The sequence below is a fragment of the Equus quagga genome, chromosome 21 (genome assembly GCF_021613505.1).
Source record: "Equus quagga isolate Etosha38 chromosome 21, UCLA_HA_Equagga_1.0, whole genome shotgun sequence".
NCBI lineage: Eukaryota > Metazoa > Chordata > Mammalia > Perissodactyla > Equidae > Equus > Equus quagga.
This window is the reverse complement of record NC_060287.1, coordinates 39,104,308-39,120,099: the sequence shown is the minus strand read 5'-3', so window position 1 is coordinate 39,120,099 and position 15,792 is coordinate 39,104,308. Positions and strand designations below refer to the sequence as shown.

At 58.3% G+C, this 15,792-nt stretch overlaps 1 protein-coding gene across 4 annotated transcripts in view; it reads left to right on the top strand.

Moving 5' to 3' along the window:
• TSPEAR (thrombospondin type laminin G domain and EAR repeats) overlaps positions 1 to 15,792 on the top strand; it is a 166,776-nt gene that overhangs the window by 139,925 nt on the left and 11,059 nt on the right. For all 4 annotated transcript variants that reach the window (XM_046648168.1, XM_046648170.1, XM_046648169.1 and 1 more), the window contains exons 3-9: positions 1,580 to 1,818; positions 3,886 to 3,976; positions 4,986 to 5,142; positions 6,436 to 6,567; positions 7,298 to 7,524; positions 8,501 to 8,687; positions 9,802 to 10,031. In XM_046648168.1, coding sequence (XP_046504124.1) covers positions 1,580 to 1,818; positions 3,886 to 3,976; positions 4,986 to 5,142; positions 6,436 to 6,567; positions 7,298 to 7,524; positions 8,501 to 8,687; positions 9,802 to 10,031 — 1,263 coding nt within the window. The remainder of the gene's footprint in view (positions 1 to 1,579; positions 1,819 to 3,885; positions 3,977 to 4,985; positions 5,143 to 6,435; positions 6,568 to 7,297; positions 7,525 to 8,500; positions 8,688 to 9,801; positions 10,032 to 15,792) is intronic.

Genomic DNA, 15,792 nt, shown 5'->3' with positions numbered 1-15,792 from the left:
GAACATTTGTGAGAGTGAGTGACTGAGGAATCCCGAAGGGCAGTGGCCTCCCTCCTCTGGGCCGGGTCACCGGTGGGATTCCCGCCCTCGCCCAGGAAGGTCAGTGCCTGCTCAGGCTGTGCCAGAGACGTGACCACAGCGGTGTGGAGAGTCCCTGGTCTGAGGTGCCCTGCTGTGAAGTCAACTCCTTGCTGCCACCTGCCTCCGGTTCCCAGACAGCCTCCTAAGGATGTTGTCCTTGCTTTGTCATTTGCGGGCCTCCAAGCATCACATCCACTTCCTGAACGCTGTCACATGGGGAATTTCCCCTCCCTTCTGGCAAGTCCCAGTGCTACCTCCCACCAGGGAAACCAATGAGGCCATGTGTGTCCCCCTCAGCACCCAGAGTGGCAGAGGCCATATGACCAGGTGGACTTTGCTGAATTAAGCGTTAGAGTAAATATGAGGCCCATGGAGGGTTTCTCTTCTTTAGCGTTAGAGGCGCATGGAATTTGGGCAGAGACTTGCTAAAGAAAGATTATACTCTATAACTATTTTACATAGGTGCTTTGGCAGTGGATGTTTGATAACTTTCTATTTTTTACCCTTTTAACGTGTTAAGCTGGGAATTAATAGCTTCTAAGTTGCAATTACTTATAGTCAAGTATACACAGTTTCTGTACCGTCCAAGTAGGAAACTGATGTGTGGCTGGTTTTGCTGGCATTCTGAGATCACGATCTTGGTGGGTGGTGCACGGATTTTAATTGTGGTCAGATACGCGTAACACAAACTGTTTTTGAGTGTACAGCTCAGTGGCATTGAGTACATTCACATTGTTGCGCAACCATCACCACCATCCATCTCCAGACCTTTCCATCTTCCCAAACTGAAACTCTATCCCCATTAAACACTAACCCCCATCCACCTCCCCAGCCCCTGCCACCCACCCTTCTGCTTTCCCTCTCCATGAATCTGACTGCTGTATGTACCTCATATAGGTGGAACCATGCAGTATTTCTCCTTTTGTGACTGGCTTATTCCACTTGGCGTAATGTTCTCAAGGCTCACCCATGCTGATGTCAGAACTTCCTTCCTTTTCAAGGTTGAATAATATTCCATTGTATGGATAGGCCACATTTGACTTAGCCACTCATTCTTCCATTGATGGACATTTAGGTGGCTTCTATATTTTGGCTGTTGTGAGTAATGCTGCTGTGAGCATGGGTGCATGACTATGCCCTTGGGATCCTGCTTTCAGTCCTTTGGGTACGTCCGCACAAGTAGAATTGCTGCGTCATATGGTAATTCAGTATAGATTTTTTGAGGGGCTGCCATAGTGTTTTCTATAACAGAAGAACCATTGTGTTGCACCAGCAGTGCACAAGGGCGCCAATTCCTCCACATCCTCGCCAGCACCTGCTATGTTCTGTTTTTCTGACAGTAGCCATGCTCACAGGTGCGAGTGGTGCATTTGGTTTGATCACAGACCGTGGGTGCTGCAGGAAATCCTGCAGCCGGGAGCCCCGCCCTCCCCTGGCTGTCTTTCCCCGCCGGTCCTCCCCTGCCCCCCTCACCCCCCGCCCGGGTCCTCTCTTGCAGAAGAACGAGTACCTGCTCGCGGTGGTGGCAGAGGACCGGGATGCGCTGCTGCTCGGCCTGCGCTACTCGCCCACCCAGCTGCACTTCCTGTTCCTCCGCGAGGACTCGGCCGGCGCCTGGCAGACCCGTGTGTCCTTCCGCAGTCCGACACTGATGGACAGCCAGTGGCACACGCTGGTCTTGGCCGTGTCTGAAGGATCCTTTTCCCTCACCACGGACTGCGGCCTCCCCGTGGACATGTAGGTACCAGGACGCCCGGAGAGGGTCGAATGTGTGTGTGCTGTCCGACAAGACGGGTCCAGAGTGGCCGGGCCAGGTGCCCCTCTCGTGGTGCCGTGTGAGCCCGGCCTGGGGGCACAGCCCAGCACCCCCCGGCGCGGGGTCAGGCTGGTGGGGAAACAATCGTTAGGAACCACCCGCTGAGGCGGGGGCGCCAGGGCCATCGTCAGAACCTGGGGTCAACCCTGCCCCCAGCAAGGCCCCGGTGGGGCAGGGGCGAATGCTGGAGGAGGGCATCTAGAGGAAGCTGAGGCCTGGGTCGGAGTCCAGGCTGGGTGAAGGGGACTCGACCAGGAGAAGAGTGTTGTTACCATCAGCAAGAGGCGGTAGGGGTCGTAAAGCCCACAGGCGCCAGATCCAACCTGCGGCTGCAGCCGGGATTAAGACCCCGTGCTTGCTTTGACTCTCAACGCGGTCATTTAACCTATGACTTGCTTTCCTCTTGTGGGATGAGCCAGTAAATCGTCACTAAAACCCTAAATAACCGTGCAGAATAGTCCCTAGTAGCTTTGACGTGACCCCAGGCACTCGAAGCCCGAGTTCATGTCTGGTCCTCGTGGTCGCCTGGTTCCCATGGCCTGGAAGCCAGTCGGCTGGACTAGGGAACGGTGAGTCCCTGCAGCCCGGCCAGTGGATGGTGACCCACGTCGGCCCTCAGCTCCCATCCTTGCCCAGTGGGGCTGGCGATTCTTTCTTTTTAATCACAAATGGTCCAGTTTATGTTGAATCTATCATTATTCCAAACATTAATTTCAAAGGCAGACTCTTATTCTGCTTTGTTATTATGTAACTTATTCCATAATAAAAAGAATACTTAACATTTATACACTTTGTTTAAACACGTCTTTATCACAGCCCTCCCCCACCATGTCCCCAAATTCATCGGGGCCTGTATGGGGGCGGGGGATGACTTCTCAGAGAGCCAGCAGTGAGGACAGCTCTGTGATGGAGCGGATGCAGGAGGCCAAGTGGGTGGGGGATGAGGAGCTGGGGCTGGAGCCGATGGTGGCCAAGGAGGAACATAGGCCCCGAGGCCAGACATCAGAGGCCTCCTAGGCATCATGGAGGGCACACACCAGGACTCAGGAGGCCGGGGAGCTGTGCTCGGAGCACAGGACACTCTGGAACAGCGGCCAGGAGCTGACCTCGCCACGGCCAGCTACAGCCAGACGGCAAAGATTGGAAGGAGCAGGTGCTTCTACAAGAGGATGTGGCATGGTGGCCTGAGAGGGCCTACGCAGCCAGGAGAAAGCCTGTGCCTGGCTTTTCCACCCCAGAGGCTCTGGCCACACTGTCCCCTCCAGCAGGGCACCCGCCTTCTCCCTGTCCCCACATGCACCTGCACATCCAGACCCGCCTCCAGCCGTGAATTCCAGAGGTTCCCGGGTCACCATCAAGGCGAATCCTGTCCTGCCCTGACACCATCTGTCCCCTCCCGGGCTCAGTGGAGGGCAGGCAGGCCAGGCACCCCGTGCAGGTAGAAGCCACTAAAGGCTCCTGTGAGACAGAGAAGAGCCACAGCACACCTCTCGGCACACGCTTTTGCTGAAGACCTGTGTCCTGGGGTGAAGAACGTCCCCCCAGTTCACACCCACCAGAACCTGTGACGGGACACGAGGTCTTTGCAGCTGTGATCAGGTTAAGCTGAGGTCACACTGTGGGCCCTGATCCAGACACTGGTGTCCTTATGAGGAGAGGAGAAGGGGCACAGAGGAGAAGCCGTGCGACGACGGGGCAGAGAGCAGGGTGATGCTGACATGAGCCAGGAACGCCGAAGCCCCCAGAGTTGGGAGAGAAAGGGAGGGTCTTCTCAGAGCCTCCAGGGGGAGCACGGCCCTGCCCGCACCTTGACTTTGGAATGCTGGCCCCAGGACTACCGGAGAACACGTTTCTCTTGTTTTAGCCGCCCAGCCTGTGTGCTCTGCCATGGCCGCCCCTGGACACTGGTCCGTCCCTGCCCTTTTCTACATAAACGGGCAGCCACCCTGCTCTCCCATGGCCCTAAAACCCTCCTCCAATGTTTTCAGAATGGCTGACGTGCCCTTCCCGGCCACCCTATCCATGCAAGGAGCCCGGTTCTTCATCGGCAGCCGGAGGAGGACCAAAGGCCTGTTCACGGTAGGTATGGAGGGGGCCGCCGGCCTGGCCCTCTCAACACCTGTGCTCATGGGGGGCTGTCACCACAGGTCTGTCGCTACGACCTGATGCTGTGATTCATCAGATTGTTGTGTGTGCTAAATGGAAATGGTAAACATGAGGGCACAGTGGAGCCCCACACGCCATGCAGACGCCCACCACAGGGCCTTTGCACTCACTGTTCTCTCCTCCGGGCACACTCATCCCCACTGCTACCTCGGCTTACCCCTACGCTCTGGGCCCTGTCCTGTCCTCTCACCATGGAGGCTTCCCCACCACTCTGAGAAGGTGACCCCACACCCAGCCCGCCCAGCCCCTCCTCTGGGTGTCTTTTCTCCATAGCCCTGACCACCTGCAGACCAGCTGTGTGTTTGCTCATTGTCTGTCTTTCCTCTGGAATGTGGGGTGAGAGGGGGGAGGTGGACCTCCTTCCATCACAGTGGGGGATTTTGTTTCCTGCTGTCTCCAGTGCTAGAACCATGCCAGAGGCATTGTAGGGGCTCTGTGAATATTTATTGATGGCGTGCTTGGATGGATGGATGGATGGATGGGTGGTTGAGTAGATGGGTAGGTGGGTGTGTGGGTGGATGCATAGGTGGGTGGACGGATAGATGGATGGGTGGATGGGTAGATGGGTAGGTGGATGGGTGGGTGGGTGGATGGATGGTGAACGGTTGAGTAGATGGACGTAAGGATGGATATATGAATGGACGGATAACAAATGGATGAGCATTGTAGCTGGTTACTCTGGGTAAGTCCGCAGGAAAACTCCCTTCTGTGGTTTAATTACCTTAGAATGGTGTACAGACCTCCACCATTGCTCCCAATCCCCTCCCATAACCATATGCAGCCTCTTCTCTCCGTGCTCTAGAGAGGGTTGGATGCCCCTCCCCCACTCGCACCCCTCCCTCGGGGTCTGCACAGGCTGAGCCCAGCGGTCCCCAGCCCCTCTAGCAGCACGGGTCTGAAGGCGCTGTGCCTCTCTCTGCAGGGCCTGCTGAGGCAGCTGGTCCTGCTGCCTGGCTCGGATGCCACACCCAGGCTGTGCCCCTGCAGGAACGCCGAGTTCGCCTTGCTGTCCATCCCCCGCATCCTGCGGGGTTTCACAGGGAAGCCAGAAGAGAATGAGGTGCTAAGATATCCCTATGGTTAGTAGGCCACAGCCACCGGCTCCCCCACGTGAGTGGTGTCCCAAGCGCCCTGTCACTTCCCACCCTCTCCCGGGCACAGGGACAGGAGGGCAGCTGTTACATTGACCAAGGGAACGCTTGGGGTGAATGCAGCCGGGCCCAGGGGAGGCAGACCAGGGGGTCAGACACACCAGCGTCATCTGCCCTTCCTCTGGAGGGCTCCCACAGCGGCCGTCCAGCCCCCGTCCGGACAGTGCCTTTGATGGGCCGCTCATTCTGCCTGGAACCCCGGGCGTTCGCTGACCTAGACTTCCTTCCCTTGAGCCTCTCACTCCCACCTGCTGCCTGTTTTGCCCCTAAAGCAGCATTTGGGGCCCTTTCTCCCCATCCCTCTCCGATAGGTTTCCAAACCTCAGCCCTGGCTCCCCGGCCTTCAGGAGGTACATTTCTATTTCCGTACCCTCCCCAGCCCGGACGGTCCCTGGCTCTGCTTTCTCTAGTCTGTGTTTGCATCTTCCCAATGCAAAGTTACCGTGTTGACTGTTTATTTAAACCACATGCCCCACCCTCACCACTCAGCAAGGTGGGGAGACAGCCGACCCGCTGAGCCTCGCAGTCCTTGCTTCGCAAGCTCAGGGAGCCCCCTCTCCAGCACGTCCGCCCCTCACAATCTAGTCCTGGAATGGTGCTTCCAAATTCTCAGAGACACGGGGCTCCGCTGTAACTGGAAGGAGACTCGCGGGGGCAGGAGTTGGACCCCAGGCCTCTGCTGGGCACAACAAGAGGTGAAGGACGTGCTCAGTGTCACAGCCTGGCTGTCGCGACCCGGCCGCAGCGTGGATGTCGCTGTACCGTGGCCAAGTAGCAGCATTAGGACGTATGAGCTTGACCTGAGATGGAGGCAGAATTACAAGAAGTGATGGGGTCAGAATGCCACAAAACCAAGCAAAACGGAAGTTTAAATTAACTTGTGCCAGTAATAGACATGAGATGGGAGCAAGGCCACACCTTGATCCTAAGGATTTTCAGAAGCTAAGGACCCAAGGGAAGACATGCTGCCTTCTGGAGCGGCAGGGAGGCGGACGTGCAGGGAGCACCGCAGCCTCCTGCCGCGCAGATGCCCCAGGGCAGCCACGTGCTCTCCTGGCCTCACCTGCCTCCCTGAAACCTCGGTTAAGACCGCTGAGCGGTTCCTCACAGTCCAGCAGGCAAAGGCAAGGCAGGACCGCCTGGGCAGGGTCTATCTCCTGACCCGTCTCCCTCCAGGGAGCATGTCCCCACTGGATACTCATCTTCCTTGTCTCTCCCCAGAAACCGACATGAAGGTGACACTGGGATCCCGACCTCCCTGTACCAAATTGGAGGATGCCCAGTTCTGGTTTGACGCCAGCAGGAGGGGGCTATACCTGTGCGTGGGCAGCGAGTGGGTCTCTGTGTTAGCAGGTGAGGAGGGCAAGGTGGTCGTGGCCCCAGGGCTCTGGGGTTTAGGGGCTCTTCTCTGAGCCAGCCTGACTTAGGAATGGCAAACGACCCCCATCCTGGGTGGGACCCGGGGGCAGGCAGGGCTCGTCCTCTCTCACATGGTCCCACGCTGGGGAAGAGCACGGGTCTCCCCGTGGGGGCTGGCCTCCCTCGTAGGCCCTGCCGGCCTCCTCACTCCCTGTCTGCCAGCTCTGATCACAGATTCTGTGCAGTGGTGCCTGAGTGTTCCTCTCAGAGTGGTACTGTTCACAGCAAGCCCTTTCAGCAGCCCAGTCCTGTTCATGGGAAGGGCGAGTGGAGGCTGCTGCGGATGCTCTGGGTGGGCTGTCCGCAGGAAATGGGAACTGCCTCCAGCTGGTCCGGCGGCGAGCTCTTGACTCGACTCTAGTTCACTTTAGGGCACAACCTTTGATAGAAGCAACGGGTGTGAGAAACATCTAATAAGGACCCAACATAGCCATTCCATCCGATCTGTATCACTGGGGGGGGCTCTCTAGATCCTAAACCCATGCAGGAGCCAACAGCCTCCTCTGACTGACCTCTCCGTGAGTGAGGAACCGAGCTCTGGGTGACTCGCCCTTTGTGAAAGTGACGCCCATCGCTAATGCTCCCTGGGGTCCTGCTCCCAGGACGGTCCATCCAGGCTTCCATTCTGGGGAGCGTTAACCAGTCTCAATATTTCTGTCACAAGCCGAAGAAAAACTGGACTATGTGGAAGAGCATCAGAGCCTGTTCACCAACTCGGAGACACTGGGCATCGAGGTCTTTGTCATCCCTGAGGCCGGGCTCTTTGTAGCAACTGCCAATCGGAAGACCACCTCTGCCATCTACAAATGGACCGACGGGAAGTTCGCCTCGTACCAGAACATCCGCACGCACCAAGCTCAGTCCTGGAGACATTTCACCATCGGGAAAAGGGCAAGTGTGCATTTGGTGACTTCCTTGATCTTTTTTATCTTGGAAAAACCCAGAGTCCGAAGACTGGGGCTCCATACATAGATTCTAGGGGGAAAAGTATTCCTCTTGGTTTCAAAAGCCTTATTCAGCTTCTAAATGGCTTTCAAAGTCAGACGCTCAGCTGCCTCTCTAAATCCAGGGGTAGATGGCAGTGTCCTAGGGCGCCTTCCCCTGCCTGCGCCCCAAATCGCTCACTCACCAGCACGTGTGTGCCGAGCGCAGCCCTGTCCGCACCTTGGCCGCCCTCGCCTCAGCTCCCACTGGTGGTGGGTGAGTGATCCAGACAGACACAGCTCAGCTCTCCCTCAGCTCACAGCCACCACAGTCCTGCTGTGCTCCAATCCAACATGGGGAAGGAATGACCAACTCTCTTGTTTTTCAATTGATGCCATTTTAAAACTGTATTTTTTCATTATAAAAACTGTACATCAAAGAAAAAGTGGGAAAAACCTTCTGTCCCATCGCCCAGGCAGATGCAGGGTTCACTTTGAGCTCACTCACTTCCGGGCACAGCATGCGCATCCTACCTGCCAAGCTCTGGCTCCCGTTATAACCACACAGGCGAGCGATCTTGCCTCCTGGTCACGTCACATTCGGGGCATTCCCGGTTGTACTCTGCTGCGGAACAAACACCTGGTTCCTGCGGGAGAGCAGGGCGTTAAGACTTTCCACTCCTCCAGGTGATGAAGACCATTTTTGTGCATAGGGCTTTTCCTGAGTTTGGGAGATAGAAATGGAAGTAAAGGGCTGGGGAATACGGACACACTGAAGGGTCTTAAACATAATCAGCAGATCCGGGGACAGTGAGGGTCTCCCGGGCCACCCCGAGGCCATCGGTAACGGCCGTTTGGACAGAGACGCTGATGTTCAGGAGCCGTTAGCGCCTGACCGCTCACACCGATCACGAGAACCGAGCGTCCCGGGTCCTCTCTTTCAGATCTTCCTGGCCGTGGCCAACTTTGAACCGAATGAAAAGGGTCAGGAGTTCTCCGTCATTTACAAATGGAGCCAGAGAAAACTGAGGTTCACGCCGTACCAGAGGGTCCCCACCCACAGCGCCCGCGACTGGGAGGCCTTCCAGGTGGCTGGGGAGTACTTCCTCGCTGTGGCCAACCATCGGGAAGGTAGGGGCTGTGGCCTTTGACCCGAAAGGAAACCATCCCGGGGCTGGGCATGACTCGCCTGAGGGTTCTTTTTCATCAATAACGATAAGGGGCTGGCTCCGTGGCCGAGTGGTTAAGTTCGCGCGCTCCGCTGCAGCAGCCCAGGGTTCGGATCCTGGGCGCGGACATGGCACCACTCGTCAGGCCACGTTGAGGCGGCGTCCCACATCCCACAACTAGAAGGACCTGCAACTAAGATATACAACTATGTACGGGGGGGTTGGGAAGATAAAGCAGGAAAAAAAAAAAAAGATTGGCAACAGTTGTTAGCTCAGGTGCCAATCTTTAAAAAAAAATAAAATAAAATAACGATAAACCACACCTGGTCCAATTCCTCGGGCTTGGCCATCTGACAGTGGAGTCCAAGGGTGAACACACCTGAGCACCTGCTCACCTGTCCAGGTAGGAAGACAGACCCGCAGTCTGTGTGGGGACCTGCCCAGCACAGACTGCCTCCTTTGAAACTAACCAACTGACCTCCCCTTGGGAGGGGTCTGGCTGAAAGAGACGCGACGGTATTTGGCAGCAGGCCCAGAGTTAGGGAGAGGATGCTGGTGTGGATGGCCATACTAGGAGGGTGGCTAGAAGGACGCAGGAACTTATTTCCCCCAGAACAGGCTCATCAGATCTGGACACAAACTGTGTGTGATGCGTGGGTGGGCAGGGGAGACAGGCCTGGGAGGGGCTCGGATACCTGGTTTCTTGGCCAGTGACTGCCCTGAGTGACCGCAGCGAGCCAGTCTGTAACTCAAGGGGCGGACGGGGTCTGAGTGGCTGCTGGCCCTGCGGGGCACATCTGGCCCAGCCCTCCCTGGGCTCCACAGGGGGAGAGCAAAGGGGATGCTGGGCAATGTGAGAGGTGAGGCTGGGGTCATCACTGGGGGAGTGGGGAGTGTGGAGGAGAGTGCAGGGATGAGCAGGGCCATGACCTGAGTGCTGCCCTGTCAGGCTTGGCTGGACCAAACAGGCCACAGGGGCCCTGGGGCAGGGCCCAGGGTGGGCCAGGGTTCCGCCAAAGCTGCTACAAGGCTGTGGAAGCCTGCTTCCTCCCTGAACACAGCCTCTTGGCTTCCAGGTGACAACCACAACATCAACAGCGTCATCTACAAGTGGAACCCAAGGACCCGCCTCTTCGAGACCAACCAGACCATCGCCACCTCTGGCGCCTACGACTGGGAGTTCTTCACTGTGGGGCCCTACTCCTTCCTGGCGGTCGCCAATGCCTTCAACGGCACATCCACCAAGGTGCTCTCCCACCTGTACGTCTGGCTCGTCGGCTCCTTCCAGCTCTTTCAGTCTTTCCAGGTGAGGAGCCGGACGTGAGCTCTGTGTTTGCCACCCCGCCTCGCGTCGGATCCGGCACCACTGCCTGGTGTCTGCGGTGCAGCTGCTGGAGACAGGTGACACGGGACCTGGGGACCCAGTGAGACAGGACCAGCGTCCAGCTCGGGACCCTCCACCCCAGACTCCTCACCTGGGGCGCCTACCCCTGTATAAGGCTCAGGCCGAGCTCAGGTTGCCCCAAATATAGCCTCTGTTACCCCAAGTACAGCCCGAGGATCCCTGAAATGAGGGGGTGCCATGGCTCTGCCCCTCCTCTGGCCTGGAGCTTTCCTGGCAGCACCAGGTGCTCAGGCAGGCCTCCTGGCGCCTGGGCAGGCCCTGTGGTCTGACCCGCCTTCAGGTGGGCCTTGGGCTCCTGCCCTGGGGCAGCTGGGCTGCTCACCTCTGACCTGGCCACATGGCGGGGGAGAGGACTGGCACATTCTACTTTCCCTTCAGACCTGGAGGGTCCATAGCTGCTTCCCGTTGCCATGGGCTGGCGGGTGAGACCTTTGAGTCGAGGCAGCGAGAAACATTTGTTAGGATGGGGCAGTGCTGGCAGCCCCATGAACTGCACGTGTCCTGGTTAGTGTGACAAGAGCTGTGAAGGGAAGCACAGCGCTAGGTTGGGACACTTGCCCATCAAGGGCCATCCGGGCAGGGGCTGGCTGCCCATCCATTTCCTGAGGGTCCAGGGTGCTGTTCCCATAGATGGGCGCCGTAGGGGAGGAGAGTGGCTGGGGTGGGGTGTCATTCTCGGCAGCCATTCTCCTTCCTAACGGTCCCGGGAGGTGAGCCGTGACAGCGGCGCTTGCTTGCTGAACAATGGCCACGTAAAGCGGCCGTGCCAAGAGCTTGATCCACTCAGTCCTCCCAGCCACCCCGTGAGGTCAGCTTGGCCACGAGTCCCCTTCCACACAGGGAAGCAGAGGCTCAGAGCTTAGGAGGCTGCTCCCGGCAGAGTGGGGATCGGAACCCAGGTGGTGTGATGCCGTCGACCGGTCGGCGTTGGGCAGTGTCTTTCTCAAACGCCAGTTCCCTGCATTGTATTCCTCATCACTGGAGCACCTTACGGATGCCCAGACTCCAGAAAACCACACGGCCGTCTTGGGTTGGGTACCAACGTGCTTGGGTGAGCAATGACTGATTTGAAGAGCGTTCAGCAATGGGCTGGTCTGGGGTCTGCCTATCGGGTGACGGAATCTCTGACGGGAGTTAGACCCCAGGCCTGTGAGATTGGAGATGCAAAAGCATCTAGGGGCTGGTGGCGGGCCAGGCAAACCTACGGGAGGTAAAATCAGGATTCCCAAGGAGGTCTCGACAAGCGAGGACGGTGGCATCGGGCAGCAGCAAAAGGGCCATGTGGAGGCCTGGCAGGTGGTGCAAGCCACAGGCTGACGGCAGTTCCTGTGGAAACCCCATGGGCTCTAAATTAATCGCATGTGTCATCAGGGTCAATGGGTGTCCAGAAAGCCAATGGGATGGTGGGCAGCCCTCCAGCGAGTGTTCCCAGCCCGAGGAGGGGGTTTCAGGTGCTTGCACATCCGGAGCCTGGCACACTGGGGAGTGTTCAAGGAGGCAACCAGAATCTGGAAGAGATTTGAAACATATCACACGAGTGACAACCGCAGGAACTGAAGATTTTGTTCTGAAAGAAGATTCGGGGTGATTGTTTCTAAGTATCTAACGGACAAGCCGGGGGGCGGGAGAGCAGACCTCTGTGGGGCCCTGGGAGCCCTCCATCAGGCAGATGGGAGATGCAAAAGCGTGTCAGGGCCCCGGAGGGAGGATTACGGGAAAAGAGGAAGACTCCTTGGACACACGTGGGCTGGACCACTTGAGGACACGGAGAATGCACTGACTGCAGGTGAACAGACGCCGTGGACCCCAAGAGGGCACTGAGGACACGCCGTCCGCAGAGCAGGAGAGAGGGCTCAGGGAAGGGCAGGCCCAGTGAGGAGCCGGGAGACGTCAGTACATGCAGGGTTGGAGATGTTCCTCCCCCAGAAGGGAAAGCAGAGGGAGGGAGGGGTTTAGGAAGAAGCAATTAGGAACTCGTTGAAAAGCAACCTTAGGCGGCACGCAGGGTCCCCATGTGAAGCGAGCCCCTATCTTGGTCCTAGACCCTACAGGCGGGCGTGAAGAGAGGATGCCAAAGCTATCCACCAGGAGCCCAGGCAGGGGCAGCTCTATCGTCAGCTCCGTCAGGCTGCTGCTCCCAAATAAGCAAGACCCAGTGGCGGGGGCCCACCCCTGCGCTGGGGACATGGTTTTCTCCATCCCTGACAGCCCCATTCCAGAACCCCTGGAATGTCCACGGATGGCAACCTTTCTCGTTTCCCTTTTTGAAAAGCCTTTCTGCCATTTACAGAGATTTTTAGAGGGAGGTCTGTGGCTGCACGTGCTCAGCAGGCTCGTGATTCCGTCTCAGACCCATTTCCCAGATGAGAAAGCTGAGGCTGGGGAGCGAGGGGACCTGGCTGGGACATATGTGGTAAATGGAGCAGCCAGTCATCTGCAGATGTCCTTGCATCCATCCAAGGTCCCTCCTCCAGGCCTGTGCCATCGAGATGGAGTCCGGAGTCTGGTCTGTGACTGAAGGACTCCCTGGATGTGTCCCTTACTCGAGTCATGGTGTCTCCTCTTCTTGCCCACATGTGGCTCGTCCCTGTGACAGACTGCCGGCTCTTCATCCAGAGGAGATCAGGATGAGACGCTGAGCTTTGCGGAGCAGACGCCCCCAGGGTCTCAGCTGGAAGGCAGGTAGAGGAGTTCTCAGAGTGTGGTTACAGGACTCCATCCTGGGCGACACTATAGCGGGAGACAAGCCTGCCTGGAAGGTGGTGGCCACTCTGCGTCTTCAGGCGGCACCTGAGAGGGGCTCCCATCTGCGCCCCGCCTGGCCATGGGCCCTGGACACAGTGGGTGTCCTCAGCAGCGAGGCCGGTGCAGAGGGACAGAATGGGGCCAGTGGAGCCAAGACCAAGGCCTGTCTGGGCTAGATGACCCAAAGGAGAGCAGGCCAAAGGGTGTGACATTGACCTGAAAGAAACATCCAGAAAGACGACCATGAGGGAGCACCTCTCCAGCCCCTCAGGCAGCACTGTCCCAGGAGCCGGAACTCTGGGGGCTACAGGCGACCTGCCTGGGGCGCTGCTGTCGCTCACACCCCTTTGCACCCTGCCTGAAGGCTGCCTTCTCTCACAAGCCACGTCTCTTCACACCTCATCAGTTCCTCAAAACCCACACAATTCCACCTCCATGTTCTGCCAGTGTTTTTCATCTTGTGTTTAAGCCCTGTAGGTCCTGGAGATGCCTTAATGTGTTTACTGTTGGTTTGAGGGTTTGCAGCATCTTTCATGACCCTGAGCTTTGAGGCAGGAGAGGCCGGGCGCTTTGAAAGCATGCGTGTGTGGAGAGGGGCCAACCTTGCAGACAGCCTTTCTAGAGGGCTCAGCAGGCGCCGGGTGCGGGCGAGTGGGTGCAGAGCTGTGCACACAGACCGCGCTGGGAGGGTGAGGCAGGGCCCGGGGCCGGGGATGAGTTCAGCGCACAGGAAGGCCCGGCCACGCTGGGTTTGCAGCCCACATGTGAGTGGGAGGCTGGCTGCCCACCCTGCCCTACCCTCTAGGTCTCCCCACCTCTCCCCAGGAATTCTAGAACTTTCTCCAGGTGGCAGGGACCAAGGCTCCAGCAATGTGGCCTCACCATCTTAGACCAAAGGAGGCCCGAGCCGGGTGTGTCCAGGAAGGAACAGGCTCCATCCGTGGGAGATCCAGCTCCTGGGAGTTCTGCTCCCCGAGGGACTGGCTATGGAGTCTGTGGTCACCGTCATCAAACGTAGACCCAGAATGAGGGGCCGAGGGGAGGGGACAGGTACTGCGGGGGAGGGAAGACTCTGGGTTTGTTGCCTGGGAGGCAGGGCTGACGAAGTGAGGACCAGGAGCAGCGGGAGCTGTGGGGCAGGAGGGCCGCTGAGTGCCCAGGGGGCTCGAAGGAGAGGGTCAGCGAAGCCCGGAGGAGGCACGAGTGGGGGCAGGCGGGGGACGGGCAGAGGCGCTGGCCAGAATTTTCAGCAGCTCTTCGGGGCCGCGCAGGGGGTGAAGCTGTGGGCCTGTTGGAAGCTTAGGCTCCACCACGGATGTAAATGTCCAGACACAAGTGAGAAGGAAGAGGCAAGAGTTGGGTTCAGACCACTCTCTATAGGGCGGTGGGGAGCGCTCCTCAGTGGTCAGCACTGCCCGGGTGACCCTGGGAGGGACCAGCTCAGCCCTGCAGGTGCTCACGAGGTTGAGGAGCTTTCTCCTGTGACTCCTCTTTGTGCTGTGAGGGGGGACCCGGTAGGGGCCCAGGCAGCCTGGGGGAGGACCAGTCTGCGGTCGGTTAAATCCAATGATGCGAACCCACTGATCCGGAGGGCTGACTAAGGGACTTGAGCATCCGCGGAGCTGGTCTGGAGGAGCTGCCAACTCAGGGAGAGCTCAAGGGGCACCCAGAAGTTGGCCGGGGAGCATGCCACACCCCCAGCCTCCCAGGATGGGACCCCCCCCCCACCTTAGCCAACACCCACAGTGAGGATGGCAGCACACCCCCAGGGCCCTTGGGTGCAGCCTGCCTTCCCCTGGCAGTGCACAGCTCCCCTCAACGCCCCCGGCACTCCCAGACCTTAATTCTTTGCTCCACCAAAGCCAGAACCCAACCCTCCTGGCCCAGAAACTAACCCATTCATTACCGGGAGCCACCCACCCTTGAGGGAAGCTGTCAGGGGCTCCAGGGGCTGCAGGCTGCCAAGACAAGGAAGCACCATCATCCCTGCAAGGTGTTCCAGAGCCGGGCAGGGCTCCAGGGGAATTCCGATCAGGAGGGAGGGAAGGGCCTGCCCGGCCCGGCAGGTGCCTGGCCACCTGGCTCCAACAGGGTTGCCAGGGCTGTTTGATGTGGAGATTTCTTCTTCTCTCCCCGTTGAGTCCCTAATGTGCTTGGAATCCAGGAGCAGCCTGACAGCAGGCCCCAGGCCAGTACACCCCTGCCCAGGCTGGTGCAGCCCTGCGGGGACTCTCCACCCTCTCACTTCCGAGGAGGAGGAGCTGGCCTCTGGCTGAGGTGCAGTGCTCACCCGACTCTGCGAGGGGCTTCTGACAGCCCATGACTGGGAGCCAGCAAGGCCCCACGCAGGTCTCTGCCAGCCTCCGCCAGATAAAATACAGGACGCCCAGTTCAATCTGAATTCCAGATAGACAACGAATAATTTTTTTAAAAAAGCACGTCCCAAGTATTGCATGGGATACACATAGACTGAAAAATCAACATTTATCAGAAATTCCAATTGAACGGGTGCCCCTGTATTTGCTGTTTCAAGCGGCCGACCCTGCTGGGCAAAGGAGCAGAGGCAGGATGAGAGCCCCTGTAAGCCAGGCCCGTGTCGATGCTCCTCCACGGTCACTCCCTCGTCCCTTCTCCTCGCCTCTGGACCTCTTCTCCCTGTGCTCCCAAAGCCCCCACACTGCCTCCTCGGCCCCCCACCTGTGTGCCCCTCCACGCTGGGGCTCAAGACGAGCGAGCTGAGAGTGGAGTAAAGTAGCTCAGAGCTGGAAGGAAGTCCTGGAGATCTGGAGGAGAGCCCCTCCTCAGACCAGCTCCTGGCCCGTGTTGTGTGTCCTATGTGCACAGGTGCATGTAGGTGTCTGTATACACATGTGTGTGCAGGTGTATGCACATGTATACCCATGTGCACTGTGCATGG